The sequence below is a fragment of the Bos javanicus genome, chromosome 12 (genome assembly GCF_032452875.1).
Source record: "Bos javanicus breed banteng chromosome 12, ARS-OSU_banteng_1.0, whole genome shotgun sequence".
NCBI lineage: Eukaryota > Metazoa > Chordata > Mammalia > Artiodactyla > Bovidae > Bos > Bos javanicus.
Window position 1 is genome coordinate 18,981,682 of NC_083879.1, and position 27,112 is coordinate 19,008,793.

Sequence of the window (27,112 nt, forward strand, 5' to 3'; positions counted from 1 at the left end):
AATTTTTTTTAATTTAAGATGACCTCTGATTTAGTTCTGGCTTTTACCATCTGTGAGTCTTTCAGAAAGTCATGTAAATTTTCTGGGCTTCACTTACCCATGTGTAAAATCACAGGTTTGCCAAAATTTTCCTTCTTACTATCTAGAACCTTAATACTAAGTAGTCTTAGGCTAGATGTTATAAGAAACAAGTCAAATCAACTTCATTATTGCCCTTTACTAGGGTAAAAAGTAATTCATTTTTTACTAGGATAAATTTGTGATAATTGAATGCTTGTTTGGTTAAGAAAGCCTAGATTTAGAAGACTTCTGGTGTAAAGTCAACATTTTAAACCTTCAGAAAATTTTTTGGACCTAATGAGAAATGTGTATTTGTTCAAACTATGTTCAGATGAAGAATTAAACTTTAATTTTATTCATACATCAAGTATAATCCATGAGATGATCATTAGATATTATAAAATAAATTACTATTTTATATCTTAATATAGGTGAAGAGAACTGGTCTTGTGGTGGTGAAAAATATGAAAATTGTTGGTCTCCACTGTTCAAGTGAAGATTTACATGCTGGGAAAATTGCTCTGATAAAACATGGGTCAAAGCTGAAAAACTGTGATCTCTATTTTTCCAGAAAGCCATGTTCTGCTTGTTTGAAAATGATTGTAAATGGTAAGTGTAGATAAGGCTTTGTTGGGGATTAATAGCATTTATCTGAGAACAAGTCAAATTGCCTAATATAATTTTAAAATATACATATGTATCTGAAGACAGTTTGATATACTGTAAGAAGAAGAATCGGAAAAGATGTATTCTGGTCTCAGCTGTGTCACTAGTTAGGTGACCCTCAGTGTACTGGTAGACTAATACTAGCTACTTTAACAAACACCAACAACATTTCAGTGGCTTAATTTATTAGACACTCATCATGCATATAATAGTCCAGTGCAGGTGTTATCAAACAGCAGCCAGCTATTCTGTGGTTGATGTGTGGGCCTCAGCATCTTCTGTCGTAAGCTCCTGGAATCCCTACTGGCCTCTCCTGTATCTAGAGACAGAGGAGAGCAGGCATGTTTTTGTTTAGTCATTAAGTAGTGTCCGACTCTTTGAATGTTTAAAAAATGTTGCTTTGTTACTGTTGTTTAGCCTCTAAGTCTTGTCTGCTTCTTTTGCGACCTCGTGGGACTGTAGCCCACCAGGCTCCTCTGTCCATGGGATTTCCCAGGCATGAATACTGGAGTGGGTTGCCATTTACTTCTCCAGGGAATCTTCCCACCTCAGGGATCAAACCCGAGTCTCCTGTGTTGGCAGGCATATTCTTTACCATCGAGCCACTAGGGAAAGCAAGAGAAAGCATACCTGTTTTTTAAAAACCCTGGCCTGGAAGTCACAGACATCATTTTTGTTCGCGTGCATTGTGGGAACTGTATTCCTGGCTGGGTGGCTGCCTTCCAGTGACTACTCTACCCCTTGGAAGGAGGAGCACAAAGAATTAATGTATAGCTATCTATACACACTGGGCTCCTCTCTAATCTTTGTGTTTATGATTCTGTTTTGCACCTAGGTATGTATCCAGACCATTTACCTATTTAAAAAATGGTGCATCTTTTACATGGGCTTCCCAAGTGGCTAGTGGTAAGGAATCTGCCTGCCAGTGCAGGAGAGTAAAGATCAGATTGGTGTTAAGGGGAGTTCCCTTGAGCTATAGGCACTTCCAGAAGAAGTGGTCACATGCTAGAGCCTCCTTCAAAGGAGGCCTTCACAGTTACCTTCCAGCCCAAGCCACAGTAAGAGTCTGTAGTAGCAAGGAGTAGATAGAAATGTGCATTTGTTCAACTCAGATGTTTATTATTTTGAATATAGAAAACCTGTGGGCCATCTGGCTATTCACCTCTGGGCACAATGATAAAAAAAATAAATGCCTTTTCTAATGGAAATTATATGAGACATGAGCAAAGGGGTTTCTTTGTTTTAAATACTAATTAATTGATGAATGTTTATGTGTTTCTGTATCTGGCATCTTGTTGTTCAGTTTCAAACACAAATTTAAAACTGTTTTCATGTTTGTTATTCAGTTTTGCTTTCTCTTTTGTAAATTTACTTTCTCTCTTGTCAATTCACATGTGCTCTCAAGAATTTCGATCTCTGTATGTTAAAGATGGGACTCCTTGGTGGCTCAGTGATAAAGAATCCACCTGTAGTACTGCTGGGTTTGATCCTGCTTCTGGGTTTGATGTGGGTCAGAAAGATCCCTCTGGAAGAGGGCATGGCAACCCCCTCCAGTATTCTTGCCTGGAGAATCCCATGGACAGAGGAGCCTGGCGGGCTACAGCCCATCAGATCGCAAAGTGTCAGACACGACTGAGCCACTAAGCACAGCAGCCCATGTTAAAATGACTAACTATTCCTCTGCTACGTTGACTGAACAATGTTCCTTCTAGTTTGTTGTTTTGTCTTTAATTTTGTATTCGTAAAAGCAGTTCACACTTCTTCCTCTCCCCCTGCTTCCCTGTTCCCGTCACGTTATAAATTCTTTGTGGATGTTTTGGATAACTGTATATTTTATTATGAGGAGGACTGTCATGTGTTAAACTGTTCCCCTGTTTTGGCCATTTAGATTTTTTCTATTTTTACGGTTTTAAACAATGCTGCACTAAACATATACGTACATGAATTTTTATTTTTTGTCTTTACTTCAAATATTTTCTTCGACGAGCTTCCCAGAGAAAGAGTTTAAAGTACCAATACATTTTTCATGCATGGATGAATTGTTTATTTTAGGTTCAAAACTCTAGTCAATATCAGTTATGCTGCACTATTTCTGGAAGCAGCCATTTCATTACTTGGAGGACTCTGGTACATCTTCCTAGCTCTGGGCTTTGGGACCACACTTAGCAAAACCATTGATTGCATAGATGCTTCCCACGGGCTTTGTTGTCAGCAAACATTTCCTATAAAGGGCCACATAGTGAGTATTTTAGGCTTTGCAGGCTGTATCGTATTCATACAGCTATTCAGCTCTCAGCTAATCCATTGTAGTACAGAAACAATGAGAATATGTCAGTGATTAGGTATGTCTGTGTTCCCACTAATCTTTACGGGCACTGAAATTTGAATTTTATATAATTTTCATTGTGTTACAAGTATTTTTTTTTTCTCAACTATTTAAAAACTGTGAAAGCCATTCTTGACCTGCAAGCTGTACAAAAGTAGGCAACGGGACAGATTTGGCCTGTGGCCATAGTTTGCCAACACTCAGGCTATATTACTGGTGATTTGGTAGTAGACATTTATTACACTGGGACCTCAGGATCAACTGCAATGATATGATGGATTTATCAAGAAAACCCTTAATTTCGGCAGGCATCTGCTAACTAACTTTCATATTCTTTATTTCAGCTGGAGTTAATCGAATTTCATATTGGCCTGCTGACCCAGAAATAAGTTTGCTCACTGAGGCTTCTGGTTTCGAAGACGCAAAGTTAGATGCCAAAGCAGTGGAAAGACTGAAGTCAAACAGTCGGGCCCACGTGTGTGTCTTACTTCAGCCTTTGGTCTGTTACATGGTGCAGTTTGTAGAAGAGACCTCTTACAAATGTGACTTTATTCAAAAAATTTCCAAAACATTGCCAGACACTAACTTTGATTTTTATTCTGAATGTAAACAAGAGAGAATAAAAGAATATGAAATGATATTTTTGGTTTCCAATGAAGAAATGCATAAGCAAATACTGATGACTATAGGTTTGGAGAACTTGTGTGAGAATCCGTACTTTAGCAATCTAAGGCAGAACATGAAAGACCTTGTCCTTCTTCTGGCCGCAGTAGCTTCCAGCGTGCCCAACTTTAAACACTACGGATTTTATTGTGGCAACACCGAACACAGTAATGAAATTCACAATCAAAGTTTGCCACAAGAAATTGCAAGGCACTGCATGATTCAGGCCAGGTTACTGGCATATCGAACTGGTGAGTTACACGCTTAGTTCCTAAATCGGGGTTGATGGGGTCGTATTTGTGTCAGACATAAAGTGGTGTTCGTTTCACTTCTGGTAGCGTTTATTGACTCTTAGATACTAAAGTGTTGCTGCTTATACCAATATAGAGAAGTTAATGAGACCCTTGAGTAGACAACTCTTTCTTAGAGCAGTTTTAGGATTTCTTGTGGCCTATATTGGATGCTGCATTTATAAATCAGGATCTAATTCAGCCCTTTCTGCTGCTTGCTTTTATCATTTCCCAGTTGAATGAGCCCTCCACTAGAGAAAGGACAAAAAGAGAGAGAGAGAACCAGAATTATTCCTCTTTTTTTAACTACTCAATATTCTATATCTATTCAATATTTAGTAAAAACTTAGAAAAATCTTTAAAATATGAATTTCAAATAACCAGTAGAATCGAAGAAAATTTGGCAGATTCTTCCAATTTCTGATATGTTTTCAAACAGCAAGGGGAGAAATCAAACATTTTTAACTTTATTAAGTTGTACATGAGTATGTATGTGAAGAAGGAAAATATTACTTGGGAATTTTACCTTACCATGATAAAGGGTGGTATCTATATTTCCAGTTACAGAATAGTATTTTTACATCTTACCAGACATAACATTTTTGAAAGTAGAATGATGATCACTTTTTAAAATGCGACTTTGGAATAGGGAAAAGAAAATTCCGGCAGGAGGAGCAGCAGAGGAATGCCTGGTGAGTGGGCTATAGTAGGAATTTTAAAATTTATTCCAAGAAGAGAAGGAGGATAGAGAAAATCTTCAGAAAAAGTCCATACAGACGCACTGGTCTGCAGTACATGCTCAACAGAGACCACGGGTTGAAGTAATTTCAGTAAAATGGAGGTTTGCAAAAGGCAGCTTGTCAGGGTCACCATAGAAACTTAAAGTGAAAGTTTAGTCACAGTCGTGTCCGACTCTTTGTGACCCCATAGACTGTAGCCCACCAGGCCCCTCTGCCCATGGGATTTTCCAGGCAAGAATACTAGAGTGGGTTGCCATTTCCTTCTCCAGAGGATCTTCCTGACTCAGGGGTTGAAGCCAGGTCTCCCACATTGTAGGCAGATGCTTTACCATCTGAGCCACCAGGGAAGTTCTCAGTACAAATGCTCAAATTCTAACCCAGACACACTAAGCCTGGTCCCTGTGGGTGTGTCCTAGGCCTGTGAATTTTTAAAATTCTGCAAGGGATTCCAACATTCAACAGGGTTAATCATCACCTTAAAAGAATTTGATTCTGCTACAGGCACAAACTGTATGATGCCAAACAACTGAAGGGCATCTAATCTTAACTATCTGGTTTAAGTGTGAGTTTTGATTTCTTTTTATGTCCTGTTTTCCGTTAGACTAGGTGTTTTCCAAAGCTGACAATCATGCCTTCCTCCTGAACCACACAATGTTGATGATGAAAGTAGGGTGACATAGCCAAGAAGGCTTAACTGTTTCAAATCATAACTCAGCGGTTCTCAACTTTCAGTTGAGGCGATGCACATGAGAAGTCTACGTTCCCAACTCTGCTGCCTCCCTTGGAGAGGTTAATTCAGGGAGTTTCCATGGGAGTCAGGAGTCTGCTTTTTGAACAAGTATCCAATGGTTCTGATGCAGTTGGTCTGTGGACCACACTTGGACAAACCCTGATGTGACCACAGTATTGGGAGTGAAAATAACCACACTTGTGTTCCAGAACAATAGCATAAAGAGTCCTCTGACTTTCGGTGATCAAAGGGTCCGAGGAGTTTGGCTCAGTGATTACAAGTTGACCTTTCCTTCAAGGGTATACAGAGAAAACCCTGTGAATGAGCAGATCCTGGGTAGCAATTTATAGACATGAAAGAATTTTTTAAAAGAAGTTTTACATAAAAATTACAGATGTGAAAAGATTTTTGAGAAATTACCTCATCTGTCATCCAACCTTGAGGGCTGGGTGAAACCTACTCCATTGTATATGGATGAAATTTTATTCCGATTTCAAAAGACATGTAGTAAAGTATATTCTCTTGGTGAAACTATCCTTAGCTAAACAGTGGAACTTAGTTTAAAAATCATGTTTTGGGAGGCTTCCCTAGTGGCTCAGTGGAAAGAACCTGCCTGCCAATGCAGGAGACACGACTTCAATCCCTGATCCAGGAAGATCCACATGCCTTGGGACAACTAAGCCCATATGCTACAACTATTGAACCTGTGCTGTAGAGCCCGGGAGCTGCAGCTGCTGAGCCCGTGTGCCCCAGCTCCTGAAGCCTGGGCGACCAAGAGGAGAGCCCATGCTCTGCAACGAGAAGCCACCTCAGTGAGAAGCTCTCGCACAGCAACTAGAGAATAGCCCCCGCTCACCGCAGTTAGAGAAAAGCTTGGACAGCAACAAAGACCCAGCACAGCCATAAATAAAATTCTAAAAAAAAAAAAAAGAAGAAAAAAAATTTTTTAATCACATTTTTTCCCCCTCTTGACAAGATTTAGTCTGTCCTTAGACTGAAACAGAAAAGGTGGCTCCTGGACTAAAAAATAATAATATGAAGAATGCTTAGTGTCAGTGGTAGGAAAAGTAGACTTGATATGAAGAATTTCTCCCCCCCCCCCACCCAGCAAATAGATATTCTTATTTCATTAAAATCATATTACTCTGTTTTTTTCATTCAGCAAACCCTTTTTGAGCTTTTACCATATGTTAGTCACTGCCCTGAGCTCTCTAGATAAAGTTAATATTTTTAACTTTTAAAATTAAAAACTTGGGATTTGAAGAATTTCTATGAGTTTTTCATTTTTTGTTCCAGATTTATGCATGTATTAAGTACAGTTTTACTTAGAGGTTTTCATTTTTAGCTTCTGCAACTTGCCTTAGAAATGAGCATAAAGCCATAATTATGTTCTTTTCTCACCATGTTATATTCTGAAGATCTTGGAAGGCACAAGACTTTGTTTATCCCCAAATCCCTTTGCTGACAGTCTCCACCTCTAAATTGCATTCCTGCCACCCTGTTCCTCGGCATCACACTCCTTTCCTTTATAGCCCAGCACACTGCCTTTGCTTTTAGACTCTTGTTACCACCTTCCTCCCACACCAGACATGAGCTTCATGAGTGTAGGGACTCAGGTATGCAGGGAACGGAAGTCTTGGTTACGAAATTCTTCATGTCAGAGGAAGGCAAGCAGGTTGGGTGAAGAGACCTAAATCTTAATCACTTACTTTGAATATGTAGAATTTCTATTTTGGTTTTGTATTTTCTGTTTAAGGTTAATAGTTTAAAGAAATACAGCTTTGCTTGTTGCAGAGTAATTAAATTGGTTCTGCAGGGAAATTTTAATCTAACATTTATAACTTCTACCACTTGATTTAGAAACGAGCATCACGTCAACAACTTGGCATTCTTCTCCCCACATGGTAAACTCTGAAGGTCAGGGAAAGGACATCATTTTGTGTAAATTAAAATTCCTTTCATGTACCTACCAGCAATATATATATATATGTGAAGGCCCATAAGGGTATATGTTTATGAGTTTGAACTTTTTTCATAGTAAGAACACATCCATGAAATGTGTTTTCCTTGATAGAGTACAAAAAATACTAGGAGAAGACAGATTTGATTGTTGTGAATGGTTTATTACACCAAATCCATTAGTTCAGGAACTTCTGTCTTACTTTCATCATCTATTAGAAATAGGTATTTAAAACCTGACTTGGTGGAGATTGAGTAAAGTTACCCTAAAGTCTGGTTACAGCTTTGAAGTCACCCGAGTGTGGGCACTGCTACTGCAGTGATCTCTGCACACACATCGTCTATGACTGGGTTGGCAGTGACACTGTCTTTAATTAGTTCATCCCTAGCTCCCATAGTCTATGCTTGACAGTATTCTCATACTTTTCCATAATTAGTGAGGTTGTCAAGGATTGCTGCTACATTTATGAAGTGTATTTCAATAAATACATGTTTATTATTTTTGGAAAAACAAATCTATTTCTGAAACTAACAGATCATTGGTTTTCACTGAGTCACATGCCATGTATCTTTCAGAGGATCATAAAACAGGAGTTGGGGCAGTCATCTGGGCGGAAGGAAAATCTGTAAGTGTGAAATTAATTCTTTATAATCATTTAAACTTGATTTTGTTTAACATATTTTGATCTTAAGTGTATGACATTTTGTTGACCCATGGGGATTAATATTTATTAGGGTATTTATTTATTAAGTTCTAAAAACATTTGCGCTTTCTTTCAGTAGTTTTCTAGATAGATACATTCATTTAATAAACCTTCATTCAACTTCCACAGGACAGGGTAGACTCTGTGCCCCGGTGAACAGTGGGGAGTTACAGGCCACATATCCCACCCTTCATGGCCTTACAGTCTAGTGATGGAGACGGAGGTGAAAAGGAGACGGGCGTATAGCTGTAATCATAACATGACGCCGTTAGAGCATAGAGGAGGCCTCTTACTCTGCTTGGACAAATAAGTAACGCATTCTTGGAGGAGGTTGGCTGCTATTAGTCTTGAATAATGAGGAGGAGTTCATCAGCACAGCAAGTTAGTGGGACTCGGAGGGCAACACGCAGAGGTAGTGCGTAGGAATATGGGGAAATGCAAGTGATTTGGCACATTGGAGTCCAGAGTCCTATGTCTAGTAGAATAGCAAAAACATTAGGCTGCACCGTGAAGAACTTCATATACCATGGAGAGTTTAGACTTTATCTTTTAGACAGTGGGGATGCCCTAGCATCGCACTAACCAGCAGAAATAAAAAGCAAGCCACATACATGATTTAAAAGTTCTTAGGAGCCACATTAAAAAAAATAAGGAACAGGTGAATTAATTTTAGGAATATACTTAATCACCTGTTGAGAAATATTACCATTTCAGCATGTAACCAATATAAAAATATTGGTTAATATTTTTAATAAAATATTTTGCATTTGAGAGGAGTATTGAGTCTTTATAATTCTGTGCGTGTTTTATACTTATTTGTTGTTGTTTAGTCACTTCGGTTGGAGAAGGCAGTGGCACCCCACTCCCATACTCTTGCCTGGAAAATCCCATGGACAGAGGAGCCTGGTAGGCAGCAGTCCATGGGGTCGCTAAGAGTCGGACACGACTGAGCGACTTACTTTTCACTTTTCACTTTCATGCATTGGAGAAGGAAATGGCAGCCCACTCCAGTGCTCTAGCCTGGAGAATCCCAGGGACGGGGGTGCCTGGTGGGCTGCCGTCTCTGGGGTCACACAGAGTCGGACACGACTGCCGCGACTTAGCAGCAGCAGCAGTAGCAGTCACTTTCAGTCGTGTCAGGCTCTTCTGCGACCCCATGGACCGTGGCCCCCAGGCCCCTCTGTCCGTGAGTCTCCCAGGCAGGAACCCTGGAGTGAGTTGCTGTTTCCTTCTCCGGGGCATCTTCTGGCCGCTCTCAGTTTGCACTGACCACATGTGCCCAATGGCCACTGTATTGGACAGTGCAGTCTAAGAACATCTTAAGTGGGAAAATGATCAGATTTGCATTTTAAAAATAAAGTGGGGCTAGACAGGAAGTAGGGAGATTAAGAAAAAAGATGATGAGGACTTGAAATTATGGGGATGTGTTGAGAAGGAATGGAGCTAGGAGACAGTAAATATGATACTGTTGATACTATCATATGAGTAATTATAATATTAATATATTGAAATTTAGTGAGGTTTATAGCATTTTCCAAACTATTATGAACAGGTTTGGTTTATTAAATATTTTACTCTTAGAGTTGATAAAGCATTCATATTAACACCTAATATGCCACTGACCAGGATAAAGAAAAATGCCACTTAATGTAGGAAGTTCTATTATTTATACACACACACACACACACACACACATATACACAATAGAGGCTCAGTAAACATAAAGATGAAAGGAAAATACATTATAGATTTTCCAACTATATATATAATAGCACATTTTTAACCCCAAACAGAAATTGTTCAAAATATTTTTGGAATTTCTGATTTGCTAACAACTAGCACAGCACAGAGCATATAATAACTTAACAATAATTTATAATAATATAGAGTACCTGCTCTGTATGGACCACTATAATAGGTATGCTTTAAGGGCCAGAAAGACGGTATAAAACATGGTTTCTGTTCTCTAGGGTCTTAGAACCAATCAGGGAGGGATGTCTGAGTCAAGTGAAACAGTTTGTGAATTAAGCTGGTATTTCACTAACTGCTAAAATGAAGGACTGTCTTGATATTATATACTAGAGATGATCAGCCTGCTTGAAATTTAACTTTGACAAGATCACCCTGCTGAAGGAAAATCCAATACTATATTTTTCTGATGGCTCAGTTTATCACTGTTGTTTATTGTTGAGTCACTAAGTCGTGTCCGACTCTTTGCAACCCCACAGACTATAGCACTCCAGGCTTCCCTGCCCTTCCCTGTCTCCCAGAGTTTGCTCAAACCCACGTCCATCAAGTCAGTGATGCCACCCAGCCATCTCATCCTCTGTCGTCCCCTTCTCCTGCCCTCAACTCTTCCCAGCATCAGGGTCTTTTCAAATGAATCGGCTCTTTGCATCAGGTGGCCACAGTATTGGCACTTCAGCTTCAGTCCTTCCAATGAATATTCAAGATTGATTTCCTATAGGATTGACTGGTTTGAGCTCCTTGCTGTCCACGGGACTCTCGAGAGTCTTCTCCAGCACCACAGTTTGAAAGCATCAGTTCTTCAGCACTCAGCCTTCTTTATGGTCCAACTCTCACATCCATACATGACTACTGGAAAATCCATAGCTTTGACTATATGGACCTTTGTCAGCCAGGTCTCTGCTTTTTAATATGCTGTCTAGGTTTGCCATAACTTTATTGTGTATTATGGAAAAGTGAATCCATTCTACAAAGTGTGATGCTAGGCTTTAAAGATACAATGTAAGATGCCTTTTCAGAATGTTGAACACAGCTTTGTTGGTTTGCTCACTTTCCATAGAGAAGTTGTGATGGCACAGGCGCCATGTACTTCATAGGATGCGGTTATAACGCTTTTCCTGTTGGATCCGAGTATGCTGACTTTCCGCACATGGATGACAAACAGAAAGACAGAGAAATAAGGAAATTCAGATACATCGTACATGCTGAACAGAATGCCTTAACATTTAGGTATGAAATCCGTTTGCCTGTATTTTGTATAAAATGTAGCAAGGGTTAGTTGAAATTAGCTTTCATTTTGCTGTAATTTATTGCCTTTTTAAAAATTCCAAGAAATATTCTTTTCAGAAGTATACCTCTGGTTGTACTTGGTTTTTGCTACATGACAGAGGCCATTGTCAGGGATCCTCCAGGCCTTCAGAGCAAATCTTTTTTCCTTTCTTCCTTCTCTCTCCAGGATAAAACTGCTTCAAGTGTGTCCTTAGGGTCTTGCATATTTCTGCATTATAAGATCACCTTTGTTTTCTAAATTCTGAGCATATATTTATGAATATATAGATTTTATTATGAACCAAATTGCTTTAACATAGTTTTTGTTAGAGCTTATCGCTGGCATTACCTCCTTCTAATGTTAATTTAGATAATTTCCACAAATATTTCTTAGCATTTACCATTTAGTGGGTGCTCTTGGGAGATTCAAATCTGTATGAGTCATGGTTTCTGTCCTGAGGAGTTTATAGTCCAGTGTGGGATATAAGACTGTACTCAACATGGTCAGTTGTGTGGGAAGGGCCAACACAAAGTGGGTGGAAATTCAGGGGCTGCAATAAATGGAGAGGGAGTGTGAGGGAAAACCTTTATGGAGAAACTGGCATTTGAGCTGAGCTTTAAAGCTTTGGTAGGATTGTGGCAATTGAAGATGCTTACTTGAAAGGAAACCATTCTTGCCTGAGGCATAGCAGTGGGCTAGAAGACAGAAAATGCTTGAGTGTTTAGCAACATAGATGTTCCAGTTAGGCTGGACCGCGGGCCAGCGTGGGACTGACAAGGGAGACTTGGAGTTTAGTCTTCCTTTGGAAGTAGTGGACAAATGGAAAGACACTGACAGAGCTACAGTAATGATTACTTAGGTTGCAGGTGTACGGTTTGAACAGGCTAGATGCATACAATTCTGCTTCCCTGGTCCAGGGGAAGAGAATGAGACTCTAAACTGAGGACATGGGTGCGGAAGGCTGGTTGGGGAGCATACAAACGAGAGCTTTGTAAACCACAGAACCCGGAAGTACAACTCGTCTATCCTAGGTCCTAAACTACCCCGGCGTGCAAAATTTCACTACACAGGTTTTTTTCCCTTGAACTCTTCATTACAGATTTACTTGCTTCATTTTGTCAAATCCAAGTGTTTGTTAAATTACCCTACGTGAGGTAAAAGCAGTAAGGGAACTATAACTCAAAACAGAACTCTAACATTAATCCATTTAGTAAGCATTTATTAAATATCTCTCAGGCACCAGATGAGAGGTAGACCTTCGGGCTACCATGATGACTTAGTGTCTCATCACATGTGGCACATTCTCAGGGAAGGCGTTAGTTCTGGCCCGTAATTCTGGCTTTATAAAGAGTTTCCTACTTAGAAAGCACTATTCCCTCTGTTTTCATTTCCTTTGTTGTCTAAATACTGAAAATCTTGGCATTGACTAATTCAGCAAGAATAAGGCTTGATCATTATTGTGTATAATGTTGTAAATCTATTTCCAAAACGGCTCAATTTTAATGTTCAAAGATTTTTCTAAAACATAACTTACCCTTTTAGAAACTACCTTCCTAATTTTTTCATATGTATATATATTTTTGTAGGTGTCAAGAAATAAAGCCAGAAGAAAGAAGTATGATTTTTGTGACCAAGTGCCCTTGTGATGAATGTGTACCTTTAATTAAAGGTGCAGGCATAAAACAAATCTATGCAGGGGATGTAGATGTTGGAAAAAAGAAGGCAGACATCTCTTACATGAGATTTGGGGAACTTGAAGGTGTCAGCAAATTTACAGTAAGTAGATACACATTTTTTTCAAATATACTTTGTATTATGTTGATAGCTGTTGTTTAGTCGCTAAGTCATGTCCGACTGTTTTGTGACCCCATGGGCTGTAGCCCACCAGGCTCCTCTGTCCATGGGATTTTCTAGGCAAGAATACTGGAGTAGGTTGTCATTTCCTCCTCCAGGGAATCTTCTCGACCAAGGGATCGAACCCGTGTCTCCTGCATTGGTAGGCAAACTCTTTACCACTGAGCCACCTGGGAAGCCCATGTTGTTAAGTTACTCTGCTGCATATTTTAAATTAGTGATTCTTGCCCTTTTAAAGAGTTTCAACAAAATATTATCATTGAGTTTATTTTTATGTGCAAGCACTTGCCTAGTCACAGATGTTCAGCTTGGGATCTGCCTTATGAATATATATCTCTAAAGAGAGAATTTTACCTTGACCTTGTGCTGTACTGTGCCAGGCTCTTCTGTCCATGGGGATTCTCCAGGCAAGAATACTAGAGTGGGTTGCCATGCCCTCCTCCAGGAGATCTTCCCAATCCAGGGATCCAACCCAAGTCTCACATTGCAGGTGGATTCTTTACCAGCTGAGCTACCAGGGAAGAACTTGACCTTACAGACCTTGAATTAGTTGGTTCTATAGTGCCATCTGGTGGCTAACAAAAGAAAGTACCTGACCCACCTCTTCCTGCAGCCTTTTTTAAAAATTCAGTAGTTCAGTTCAGTCGCTCAGTTGTGTCTGACTCTTTGCGACGCTGTGGACTGCAGCACGCCAGGCCTCCCTATCCATCACCAACTCCCAGAGTTTACTCAAACTCATGTCCATTGAGCCAGTGATGCCATCCAACCATCTCATCCTCTGTCGTCCGTCCCCTTCTCCCACCTTCAGTCTTTCCCAGCATCAAGGTCTTTTCAAATGAGTCAGTTCTTCGCATCAGGTAGCCAAAGTATTGGAGTTTCAGCTTTAGTATCAGTCCTTCCAATGAATATTCAGGACTGATTTCCTTTAGGATGGACTGGTTGGATCTCCTTGCAGTCCAAGGGACTCTCAAGAGTCTTCTCCAACACCACAGTTCAAAAGCATCAATTCTTTGGCACTCAGCTTTCTTTATAGTCCAACTCTCACATCTGTACATGACTACTGGAAAAACCATAGCCTTGTCTAGATGGACCTTTGTTGAGAAAGTAATGTCTCTGCTTTTTAATATGCTGTCTAGATTGATCATAACTTTTCTTCCAAGGAGTAAGTGTCTTTTAGTTTCATGGCTGTAGTCACCATCTACAGTGATTTTGGAGCCCCCCAAAATAAAGTCTGCCACTGTTTCCACTGTTTCCCCATCTACTTGCCATGAAGTGATGGGGCCAGATGCCATGATCTTAGTTTTGTGAATGTTGAGCTTTAAGCCAACTTAAATTCAGTAGTAGATAGAGGTGAACATAGTTTAAGATTACACAAAAGAAGGGGGCACATACACACGTGCGCGCGCACACACATACACATGCATTTCTCATGAGAAAAATCAGGAAAAAATTAGAAGCGATTTGAGCGACTTCACTTTCACTTTTCACTTTCACGCATTGGAGAAGGAAATGGCAACCCACTCCAGTGTTCTTGCCTGGAGAATCCCAGGGACGGGGGAGCCTGGTGGGCTGCCGTCTATGGGGTCTCACAGAGTCGGACACGACTGAAGTGACTTAGCCTAGCCTAGTATTTGATATTTCCAAAGAACTGCTGAGGTGGTAATTGTTTTGTGGAAAACTCAGAACTTTAATTCCTCATGGTTATTTTAAACTACTCTGGTTCCTAAAAACCTTTCTCTTTTTAGAAATAATCTCAAGCATGCAGAAAAGTTACAAAAATACTACGAAGAATTTTTTTCCAGAAACACTTGAGAGTTAAGTTGTTGCCATGATGCCAAGTCACTCTTAAATACTTTCTTGTGTATTTCCTGAAATAGTAGATTATCCTACATAACCACAATACAACCACAGAACTCAGGAAATTTTCATTGATATGTTGCTACCATTTAATCCACAGAATTCAGTCAGGGTCTACCAGTTGTCCCAATAAAGTTCTTTATAGCAAAAGGATCCTGTCCAGAATTATGTGTTACTTTTTAATGATAATTCTGGCACTTAATATAACTTTTATATGCTATAGTTTGCAGTAAGTACAAAAGATATAATAGTACTGTTTATAGATTTCAACTTGACTTTTCTGTTTGTGTCCAGAGTGCCTGGAATATATAAAGCACCTAAGAAATACTCACTAAACCATATATATAAGATTCTCTAAGAATACTGATCCTTTATCCAGCAGTCATATCATTCAGGGTCGTCCAGAGTTGTTATTAGGGCTTGGGTGGTGTGACACACTAACTTTTCTTACTGTTTTAAGCTGTTTTGATATTTGAAAGCACAATGCTGAAATGCTACTTATTAAAACCTTCTTAAACATATACATAAAATGTTTGTGTCCTTTTATAGTGGCAACTGAATCCATCAAGACCTGGTGTTCTTGAGCAAAATGAGCCTGAAAGCAGAGAGAGTAAGTATCTACAAGTCCTTTATTGAGGTTGACTTTGTTGCTAAGAAAAGAAAAATAGTGACTTATAATGATCAGGTGTTGGAAATTGCTGTGGTTGGAGGTGGAGCATATTCTTTTTGCAGATTAGATTTTTGCCATTCAGTTTGTGCACAAACACTTGTGTATCGACTATATGCTAGATGTCATGGGAAGTGCTGATGAATGAGTAGTCCTATGGACTCTGCAGTTTAATACAAATAATCATGCACAAATTGAATTTATAAATTAAATTTATATGAGACTATAGGCAACAGTGCTCTTCTATACCAAAACAAAAGCCTTTTGGGCAGTTAGAAAGAAAAAATACATCTAATTAATACAGATGGAACCAGGGCCAAATTATGAGGCTATGTACATTCTTGTTAGAGTAAAGCCACATTAGCTCAGATTGGCCAGAGAATGGAAATATCCTGGTTATTTTAATAATCTAATTAAGAGTCATCACAGTTACCATAAATGAATTACTAGTCTTCAGAGTTTTACTGTTTATATATTAACACATATTTTTAATGCAATATAGTCTTTAGGAGACCTTGCAATTCTTCATGCATATTATTTTGAATATTAATTATTACTGTACAATATTATTTTAAAATATTAGTTATCTTTCTGTTTGGATTCAAGGTAAGTAGAAATTCAATATAATAAGTAAAATTTTCTTGATAATAACAATGATTTGATTACTCTGAAAAATCAGTAAATATAAAAGTCTTTATGAAAATAATGTCTATGTGAATATCCTGATTTTCTGTGTTCTAACTTAGCTTTATTTTATTCAAGTAGTGAAATTTTAATTTGCAGTCAGGAAAAAAAGTACATATCCACTCCATCTTTCTTTTTAAAAATTTATCAGGGGGAAAAAAGTGGTTAAAGATAAAAGGAAATGAAAAAATACGGATCTGATTAAAGAATATGTATTCAATAATAGTGTTCGAGGGGGGTAAGTTAATAATTCCCTGTTGTTAGGGAGAAGACACAAAAAAGCATTAAACATAAAAAATGAATTCATTTATCTGTGTTAAAATAAAGAACATCTGTTTGTCAAAAGATAGCATTAAAAGAGTACAAAGGCAAGCCATGAAAGAGGAGATTTTTGCCACTTACAATCAAGAGTCTTGTAGCCAGGATTCCCTGTCCCTAGATCACTAAGGAAGGGGAGACGTGCTGTCGGGGGGTGTCCTGAGATGAGGAGGGGTCGTGGTGGTGAGGGGGTGAGAGGAGAGCTTTCATTTTGCTGGGAGTGCTTTATTTCTTGACCTGGGTGATGGTTAAATGTGTTTGCTTTATGACTGTCCACTGAACTGCAGGTTTGTGTTCTGTATGTATTTTTTAACAAATACATATTTGTTAAAAAAATTTGTTAATATATAATGTATTTTTGTGTGTATTTTTATATCAGTAAATAATATCCTTATCTGTTTTTCAATTTTATAAGAGCTTGATTGAGGTGTAATCTATATACCATAAATTTACCCTTTTAAAGTACTGAATTGGGTGGGTTTTGGTAGATTCAGAGTTGTGTAACCATCACCACTGCCTAATTTCAGAATTTTCCATCAGCTCAAAAAGACTCCTCTTACCCGTTTATTAGTCATCCCTGTTTCCTCCTACCTCCAGCCCCAGGCTACCACGAATCTACTTTGGTTATTTGGATTCATATATTCTGGCCATTGATTTTAGATCGTTCCTCTTTTCTCATATATACATTCACTGCTGTATATTTCTCTCTAGCATTTCTTCCACTGAATGCTACAAATTTTGATAAGTCGTGTTTTATTTAGTTCAAAATTTCAAAATATTTAAAAATTTATCTTGAGTTTTTTGGTTTTTTTTTTTTTTTTTTTTTACTCATTTGTTATTTAGCAATGTATTATTTAACTTCCACATATATTTTGGGATTTTCTAGTTATGTTTCTACTAGTCATTTAATTATATTGTGGTCCGAGAGCAGACACTGTATGCTTTCTATTCTTTTGAATTTATTAGGGTGTGTTTTATGGCCTGGCATGTGGTCTCTTGGTGAACACTCCATGTGAGTTAAGCATAATGTGGATTCTACTGTTGGCTGAGGTAGTCCATGGTTGTCAGTTATATACGGTTGATTAGTGGTTGAGTTCATTTGAGAATGGGTACGGGATAGTTTCAGGTATTTCACAACAGAAGAAACACAGACATCTAATAAGCACATGAAAAAGTGCTCAAGCTCATTAGCAGTCATGGAAATGCAAATTAAAATCACCGCAACGTTTACACCCCTACTGCTGTGCCTACTAGAGTTGCGGAATTCAAGTTGAGGACACCGAGTGCTCGTGAGGAGGTGGATCCTTAGAAACTTGTATATTGCTGGTTGGACTGAAAATGCATACAGCCACCTTGGGAAAGCAGTTTAATGTCATCTTTGTAAAACTGAAGATGTGTCTATTCCATGATCCAGCAATCTGACCTCTAAGCATATGCCCTAGGAAAATTCTTACATGTTTCGTAGAAAAGACAGAGATAGATAATTCATTGCAACATTGTTCTTAAAAGCAAAAACTGGAACTAGCACAAAAATTTATCTCTGGAAATTAAAATATTACAGTGGAATATTATAAAGCAGTGAAAGTAAAATGAACTACAGCTACATTCTTAAACATGGGTGGATCTTAGAAATATAATGCTGAATGAAAAAATCAAGTTTCAGAAGACTAAATACATTATAAGGCAACTTCTATGTAAAGTTCAACAGGAAGGCAGTGTATTGGTTAGTACATGTGGCAAAATTATTTTTAAGAAGCAATGGAATGATCAACGATTCAGCGCAGTGGTTACCTCTGAATAAGGGGGATAGAGGGATGGGATTAGACTGGGGGGCACCCGAGAGGTGGTAACATTCTAGTTTTGGGGTTGGGTAGTAGGTTCTTGAGCAAACTCTGGGAAAGAGTGGAGGACAGAGGAGCATGGGGTGAAAGAGTTGGACACGGCTTAGCGACTGAACACCAACAAAGTAGGTTCTTGAGTGTTAATTTATTATTAGGCTTTAGGACTCCCATCTGTATCACACACAGTCTTCCTTTTTTTAATGTTTCCAATATTACATAATAAGAGAGAAAGCTTTCCAGATCTATTCTCCCTGCACCCTGATGCAGGTGTCCTTAAGACTAGGAAGAGCGAGGTGAGCACAGAGGCTTGGAGGGCAGGCAGATCCCTGGAAAGACAGAAAGCAGCAGGATAAAAGGAGACTCAGAGGTGGTGGGTATACTTACCATCTTAAGGGTGGTGGTGGTTTCTCAGATGTGTGCTTGTGTTGAAACCCATCACATTGTGCACTTTACACGCACACAGTGTGGTCCCAGGAAAGCCAGGGAAATCAGGTCATGGGGCGAGGTGGAAGCCAGGCCCGTCTCCCACATGACCAAGGTGATGAGTCCACTTGCCTTCCGGCGGGGGGTGTGTCCGCTCACACCTCACTGCCCCACAGACGACTCCCTTCTCTCCTTGGACAACAGACGGGTCATTTTGTCTCCTCCAGCCTAACAGTAATAACTTTGCCTCCCAAAAAGTTTTGTGAATTGTTGTCTATACACTGTCGATGAATCCAGTTTGTAAAAGGTCAGGTACATTGTGTCAGCTGTGAGTGACTTATCTAGAATCTGTTCTTTAACAGTTGAGAATTTTAAAGATAAAATCAGTATGCCCTTTTTCATTTTTATTTTTAAAATATTCCTCTTTAGCTTAAGCATTGTTTTGATCTTACAGCTTCTGACTTTAACAAATGCTCGTTTCTTTGACGTGACATTTTCCTGACGCTAAGTTATTCTTGACCATCAGATGGCGTGCTGGGATCCGTAGCCCTGGATGAAGAACCACACCAGAACAAGAAGCTGCGTCTTGCAAACCACTAAGAAGTCGTGTCTGAACAAGGAGTGAAGGCCTTGAGAATTTTTATTGCACTTTTAAAATCCAGCCTTGTTAACTCATAAAATAAGAATGGATTTTGTAAATAGTTGAAAAAAATTTTTAAAGGAAGCTAATTTATTATTAGCATACGAATGATACTAAGGAGAATATTTTTATTTAGATTTATTTGTATGTTTTCCAGAGTATAGTGATGTGTTCTTTTCTTACACTGAAGCAGGTGTCAATCATTTCAAGAGACCATTCAGTCGGCTACAGGGATTGATTTCTCCTGGTCTTAGCTTTAGGGGATCCAGTCAAAGGGGCTGGTTCATTGGAGGTCACATCTCAGCAGAGAAGTACACACCTTTTCAGAAATATTAATCCCTTTGGATTATGAAGGTGATAATTAGTAATCTACTCCAGGGAAATAAACAGCAACCTGACCATTTTTAAGTCAATATGTGACTCACCAAAAGGCCCCATTTATACCCAAAGCTTTCTGGTAATCAGAATTTACTTGATTAGCCTGGAGTCATAAAAATGAATTTGGTGGACCTGCTCTCCATTATAAAAGTGTGTTCCTAACAGGGTTATTCATTTTTTTTTTCAGTCTTTCAGTGTGTAAAAATCATGATCACTTGTTGGACTGATTCAGGGCAGCAATAGGAAGATAGCATTATTCTCGGACAATATTATTCTCTGATCTCACTGACTCTTGAAACCACTAACAAGAGAAGAAATATTTTAGTCTGGAATTCATTCATAAATGCTGCCCATTATCCCCTCCATATAATTAGCAGAGAGCGTTTCAGGGCTCTGAATGGAAGGCCTTATAAAAACATTTGCAAACCTTAAGAATACTGAAAGCCTTGACAGTGAACATGATGGTCAATTCAGTTATTTTCCAGATTTTTCTTAATGAGTCCTCTCATTTTTTATTTGTTGAGGAAACTTTCAGAAAATTAGCCCAAAGATGAAGGCACAGTCTTTGTACTTTCCTGGAGATAGGGAGGGAGCCACTTGGCCAGTGGCCCGCAGGCAGCCCTGGGGTGTGACGGGCTCTGTGTGGGGAGTCAGCTTCACCTGGGCTGTCGCCCACTTTCTCCCCGGGGCCTCTCGTATCCTCACAGGGCCTCCTACCAGTCTCAGGAGAGTGCACAGGCCACCCTGCACGTGGGCCGGTGCCCCTGTTTGGACAGCAGCTCGCTTAGCCTCTGTTGTGTGTGTAAATTTTTTTTTTTAACTGCTGAATCTAGTGCCTGCAACAGTGTCTGGCATGTGACAGGCATTCAATAAATATTTGTTGACTGAATGACTGCTGGACACTGTCTAGACCCTGGAGATGAGACGTGTAAGAAATGCTCCCTGACCTCAAGAAACTTGCAGTCTAGTGACAGATGTAAGCGTAAAGTCACGTATTAATAATAGTGCTTCTCAGAGTGGGGTCCCTGGACCAACAGCGTTAGCCTCATCTGGGGACTTGTTAGAAGTGCACATTGTTAAGCCCTAACCCAGACCTGTTGAATCAAACTCCGGGGCTGCGGCCAGCATTCCCTGAAGGTGACTGACGACCTTCAAGGTTGAGAACTGCCCTGTGGATGTAACTGAAGGAACAGTGGTGGAAGGAACACATAGGAGGACAGGCAGACACTTGGGTGAGTCACGGAAGCAGGGCCTGTAGGAGTGGAGGCCGCGTAGAAGTGGAGGCCCTGAAGGGGCTGCAGGGAGTGGGCCGGCAAACAGTGGGGGTGAGATGAACATCTGAGAAAGTAATGAAGATGGGTGGTCACCCCGGGAAGTAGGAAAGGGAAGCGATTGGGAACTCATGCAGAGATTGCTAACCTGCACCAGGAGCCCCCTGGGGCAGCAACAGTGCAGCCTAAAATCTAGTCACCCACAGTCAACAGGGGTCACCCCTCAGGCTGAGAAATCGGAACTTGCCCTTAAAAATACATCACCATTAATTTCAAAGATTGGGAAGACGTAGTAAATGTATAATTTGAAAAAGAGCTCTACATTTGTTTACTGCCAAGGACAGCAGCTTTGCCGACTGGAGGTGGGGTGAGCGCAGGCCTGGCTCGGCGCTCGGCTGTTAGGTGGGGTATGTGAGGGTTTACCTGTATCTAATCACTGCCAGCGCTTTTTCTTTTATTCGGCTTTTCCATGGGTTTCTCTTCCTCAGTTACTTAATGAGTTTGAGAATATACCTTCTCATAAATCTTCCTCGGTTTATGCACAAACAGTTGAGCTTTCAGATCTACCACAGCAGTCTGCTTTTAACCCACTTTAGAGCTATGTTTTGAAGTTCTGGTATTGCCAAGAGTGGCCGCTTAGCATTGAGCTGCGGCTGTTACTACTGCTTCTTAAGTCAAGGAACAGTTTAGAACCTTCATTTCATGTGTTATATTAAGGGGTTTTTCTGTGATCATTTAAAATTATTACATATTTTTTACATATAAGAAAAGTGAAAAGCCCTAATAATCAGTACCAGTTGAAAACAAGGCCTGTTTACATGGAATACCCTTTAGAAATGCGTCCATAAAATGTGTTTACCCTATTCAACTACTGCACTTAAACAGACTCAGATTTCAAAGGAACTTAGATCTCATCTATTTAGAATACTCCTCTGCAGAACTGGAAGCACAAGCGTCCAGAAGGTGAATGATTTCTTAAAGTCTAGCTCAGGATGTCACAAGGCCCTAAAATCATATCAGCTTTGGTTTTTTTCTCTCTTTACATTTTCAGTTTTGTTTTTAATATCCGTGCTTATTTGCCCTGTACCTGTTGACGTATTAGCTGATTTTAACATGTATGTGACAGTAATAAAAGACTTGTATCGTTGTAAATTAAGTCATTTTTTAAGTAAAATTACACCTACAAATTTAAAATGAGCAAAACAGATCTATGAACCTTTCTTTGAAACAGTAAGACCCACTCTGTCTTCTGTATCACCCCTCCCTAGAAGCCACCAGGCTCAAGGATTTTAGCTGATTGACTTTGTATTTGTCTCCAAATCACATGTTTCTTAATAGTGTTTCAGTTCTAGGTATTTTCTTTTGAATTTCCATTATGGAAGGGCTTTCTTTCACCTCCCTCTCCTCAGCACACACTTCCCATCTCTCCATCCTCCTAATATTCTTTCAATTTGGTTGCATCAGTATTCATTGTTTGGTATTATGACTGTAAGTGCTACGCACAGCTTTATCACGTTATGTACTGTGATGACTTTCTGTATAAAATGTATTTTCGTGCATTTCAAGTTTGTTTTTCCTGTGTGGGGCTGCAGGGACCTTGATTTTGTATATTTTATTGCTAACCTGTAACCAAACCCTTCTCCCAGCTGTGTAACCTTCTCTCCCTACTCAAGCACACTGGGTGTAAAGCTTTTCTTGTTGAAGAAGTGCCTCCCAGAGCCTCTGACCGCCTCCCACCTGGTGATCAGTCACTGGACCTTCCGCACTGCTGTCTTCCCGGGTTCTCCCTCCGCAGCGCTCCTGGGGTGGGGGAGGGCAGGGACGGAGGCATCCTCCACCTTCTTGAACTGGAACCCCCAGAATCCAGACTTTTTCTCAGTTGGGCGGGCATATCTTTCAGAAGGTCCCTGAGAAAAGGTACATGATGGTGAGATGACTGTCAGAACAGACGTTGCTGGGGAACAGTTTCAATACTGTGAGTATCTGTGAATGTCTTTATTCTGCCCTCAATTTAGATAGTTTGTTGGGTGTAGAATTCTAGATTGGGAATAACCACCACTCCCGCCCAGCCCCGCACCCCACCTCACAATTCTGAAGGCCTTGTTTCATGATCCTGGTTACACTACTGGAATGAGTTTCAAGGTTTGGGCTGTCAATCAGACTCACGAGATTCAACGAGGGCTGCTGGGCAACGTCTTTCAGGACAGTATAGAGCAGAGCACAGCCTCGTGCAACGAAGCGCGTTCCCGGGGAAGAGCCTCTGACTGTCCTCACTGAGTCCTCTGTTCTGTCTGTCCTGAGCTTATGTTTAAAACAGAGAAAGCCAAAACTTCACTCTCATGTTATGATTTCGGGGGCATAAACAGAGGTAAATTAATATGTTTGTTCACTTCTCTGCTTTCATATTTTCTGTAATGTTTTGGCCTTAAGCATGAAATTCCTGCAGTCATTTAAAAAAATTAATGTATTTAGTATAAATGGGCTCAGTTGCTTGAGTCGTGTCTGACTCTTTGCGACCCTGTGGACTGTAGCCTGCCAGGCTCCTCTGTCCATGGGATTCTTCAGGTTCCTCTCTCCATGGGAGTGGGTTGCCACGCCCTTGTCCAGTGGACCTTCCCAACCCAGGGATCGAACCCATGTCTCCTGCATTGCAGGCAGATTCTTTATGGCTGAACCACCGGGGAAGCCCATTTAGTACAAATAGCCACCCCCTAATATTATGTATCTTTCCCCTGGGGATAAGCCCCCAAAGATATTGTGTCAGAGGAGTATGTGTTCTTCTGCTGAGGGCTATTTTTTAGATGATGAAGGTGAGGAAGGCATACCTGAGAAATACAGATTTTCTAAAACACAATCTTTGGGGATAAAGAATTAAAATCTATTCAACATCACTACAGCATTTGGGTGTCTTTCTATTTGTTATTTCTGATTATATATTTAAAAAGGCTTGAAAACAGAAAACACATGTATTTTGGTTCATATTAAATGTCTGCTGGAATTGGTCCACTAGGTGGCTTCAGGCTCAAGTTTACTTGCACAGTATATTATCTGATAGAGTTGATGCCTCAAATATACAAAGAACTCATAAAAGTCAACTTTAATAGAACAAAGCACCCAGTTTAAAAAAATGAGCAGGGGATCTGAAGAGACAAATTTTCCAAAGAAAATATACAGATGATCAACGGGCACATGAAAAGATGCTCAGCATCACTCATCAGAGAAATGCAAATCAAAATCACAAGAAGATACCATCTCACAGCTGTCAGAATATTTTGTTATCAAAAACACAATGACAGATGACAACAGAGAAAAGGTAACCATTGTTCACTCTTGGTGGGAAGGAAATTGGTATAGTCACTGTGGAAAAAATTGGAAAATAAGTATGGCTATTTCTCAAAAGAAATTAAAAATAGATCTACCATATATTTTAGGAATTCTACCATATATTTAGGAATTCCAGTTCTGGTTATTTATCTGAAAAGAATCAAAACAATTATAAGAAAATATATATGCACCTCTACAATCAGAGCAGCATTATTTATAATAGCCAAGCCAAGAGCCCATTAATGGATAAATATTATACATACATACATATACACAACAGGATATTACTCGGCCATAGAAAAGAATGAAATCTTGCTAGTTGAGACAGCGTGAATAGACCTAGAGGGTACTATGCTAAGTGAATAAGACTTAGAAGAACAATTATTGTATGACTTCAATTATTGGTGTAATCTAAAAAACAAAGCAAATGAACAGATAACAAAACTAAACAGATTTGTAAATACAGAGGAAAAAGTAGGTAGTCACCAGGGAGGGGAGTGGGAGGAGGGAAGAAACAGGTGAGGGAGATCAGGAGGTACAGACTTGCAAACAAATCAACAGTCTTGGGTATGAGATTTGAGAAATGTAGTTAATAGTTACGGAATACTTACCTATATAAGATGACATACACAGACTTTTACTTGATCATTTTGAAATGTCCAGAAATATCTAATTGCTACGTTGGGCAACCAGAACTACCAGTGTCATAGGTCAATTATAGTTCAACAAACGAACTCAGAGTAAGAGAAACTTGTGGTTACCAGACGCAGTGTACTCCAGGTTACAGGCTTGGAGTACAGAATGCAGCAGGGAAAAGGCTAACAGAATTTTGCCAAGAGAATGCGCTGGTCACAGCAAACACCCTCTTCCAGTAACACAAGAGAAGACTCTACACATGGACATCACCAGATGGTCGACACCAAAATCAGATTGATTATATTCTTTGCAGCCAAAGATGGAGAAGCTCTACACAGTCAGCAAAAACAAGACTAGGAACTGACTGTGGCTCAGATCATGAACTCCTTATTGCCAAATTCAGACTTAAATTGAAGAAAGTAGGGAAAACCACTGGACCATTCAGGTATAACCTAAATTAAATCTCTTACAATTATACAGAAGTGAGCAATAGAATCAAGGAATTATCTGATAGAGTGCCAGATGAACTATGGACAGGGGTTCATGACATTGTACAGGAGACAGGAATCAAGACCATCCCCAAGAAAAAGAAACGCAAAAAACCAAAATGGCTGTCTGAGGAGGCCTTACAAATAGCTGTGAAAAGAAGAGAAGCAAAAAGCAAAGGAGAAAAGGAAAGATATATCCATTTGAATGCAGATTCCAAAGAATAGCAAGTAGAGATAAGAAAGGCTTCCTCAGCGATCAATGCAAAGAAATAGAAGAAAACAATAGAATGGGAAAGACTAGAGATCTCTTCAAGAAAATTAGAGATACCAAGGGAACATTTCATGCAAAGATGAGCATATAAAGAACAGAAATAATATGGACCTAACAGAAGCAGAAGGTATTAAGAAGAGATGGCAAGAATACATAGAAAACTGTACAGAAAAGATATTCACAACACAGATAATCATAATGGTATGATCACTCACCTAGAGCCAGACATTCTGGAACGTGAAGTCAAGTGGGCCTTAGAAAGCATCACTATGAACAAAGCTAGAGGAGGTGATGGAATTCCAGTTGAGCTATTCCAAATCCTGAAAGACGATGCTGTGAAAGTGCTGCACTCAATATGCCAGCAAATTTGGAAAAGTCAGCAGTGGCCACAGGACTGGAAAAGGTCAGTTTTCATTCCAATCTCAAAGAATGTTCAAACTACTGGAATTAAGATTGCCGGGAGAAATATCAATAACCTCAGATATGCAGATGACACCACCGTTATGGCAGAAAGTGAAGAACTAAAGAGCCTCTTGATGAAAGTGAAAGAGGACAGTGAAAAAGTTGGCTTAAAATGCAACAGTCAGAAAACTAATATCATGGCATCTGGTCCCATCTCTTCATGGCAATTACATGGGGAAACAGTGGAAACAGTGACAGACTTTATTTTGGGGGGCTCCAAAATCACTGCAGATGGTGACTGCAGCCATGAAATTAAAAGATGCTTACTCCTTGGAAGAAAAGTTATGACCAACCTAGACAGCATATTAAAAAGAAGAGACATTATTTTGCCAAAAAGGTCCATGTAGTCAAAGCTATGATTTTTCCACCAGTTATGTATGGATATGAGAGTTGGACTATAAAGAAAGCTGAGTGCCGAGGAATTGATGCTTTTGAGCTGTGGTGTAGGAGAAGACTCTTGAGAGTCCCTTGGAGTGCAAGGAGATCCAGCCAGTCCATCCTAAAGGAAATCAGTCCTGAATATTCATTGGAAGGACTGATACTGAAGCTGATACTCCAACACTTTGGCCACCTGATGCAAAGAACTGAATCACTGGGAATCACCTGATGCTGGGAAAGATTGAAGGCAGGAGGAGAAGGGGACAACAGAGGATGAGATAGTTGAATGGTTATCACCGACTCAATGGACGAGTTTGAGTAAACTGGGAGTTGGTGATGGACAGGGAGGCCTGGCATGCTGTGGTCCATGGGGTCGCCAAGTCAGACATGACTGAGTGACCGAACTGACTGACTGATGCAATGTATGGGTGGAGAAGGAACTGGATGAATGCAGCCAAAGTTACAA

At 39.7% G+C, this 27,112-nt stretch overlaps 1 protein-coding gene and 1 long non-coding RNA gene across 3 annotated transcripts in view; one reads left to right on the plus strand and one right to left on the minus strand.

The window, feature by feature from the left end:
• CDADC1 (cytidine and dCMP deaminase domain containing 1) overlaps positions 1-22,239 on the plus strand; it is a 30,794-nt gene extending 8,555 nt beyond the window's left edge. For both annotated transcript variants that reach the window (XM_061434629.1, XM_061434630.1), the window contains 7 exons: positions 492-669; positions 3,397-3,966; positions 8,011-8,060; positions 10,945-11,114; positions 12,741-12,930; positions 15,415-15,475; positions 19,325-22,239. In XM_061434629.1, coding sequence (XP_061290613.1) covers positions 492-669; positions 3,397-3,966; positions 8,011-8,060; positions 10,945-11,114; positions 12,741-12,930; positions 15,415-15,475; positions 19,325-19,398 — 1,293 coding nt within the window. In that variant the 3' untranslated portion in view covers positions 19,399-22,239. The remainder of the gene's footprint in view (positions 1-491; positions 670-3,396; positions 3,967-8,010; positions 8,061-10,944; positions 11,115-12,740; positions 12,931-15,414; positions 15,476-19,324) is intronic.
• On the minus strand, positions 19,958-24,518 carry LOC133258239 (uncharacterized). Its single transcript, XR_009739881.1, has 2 exons — positions 23,254-24,518; positions 19,958-22,994 (listed from the first exon to the last, which is right to left on the minus strand). It is a non-coding gene; the product is annotated as an uncharacterized LOC133258239 (long non-coding RNA).
• Between the last annotated feature and the right edge of the window lie 2,594 nt (positions 24,519-27,112).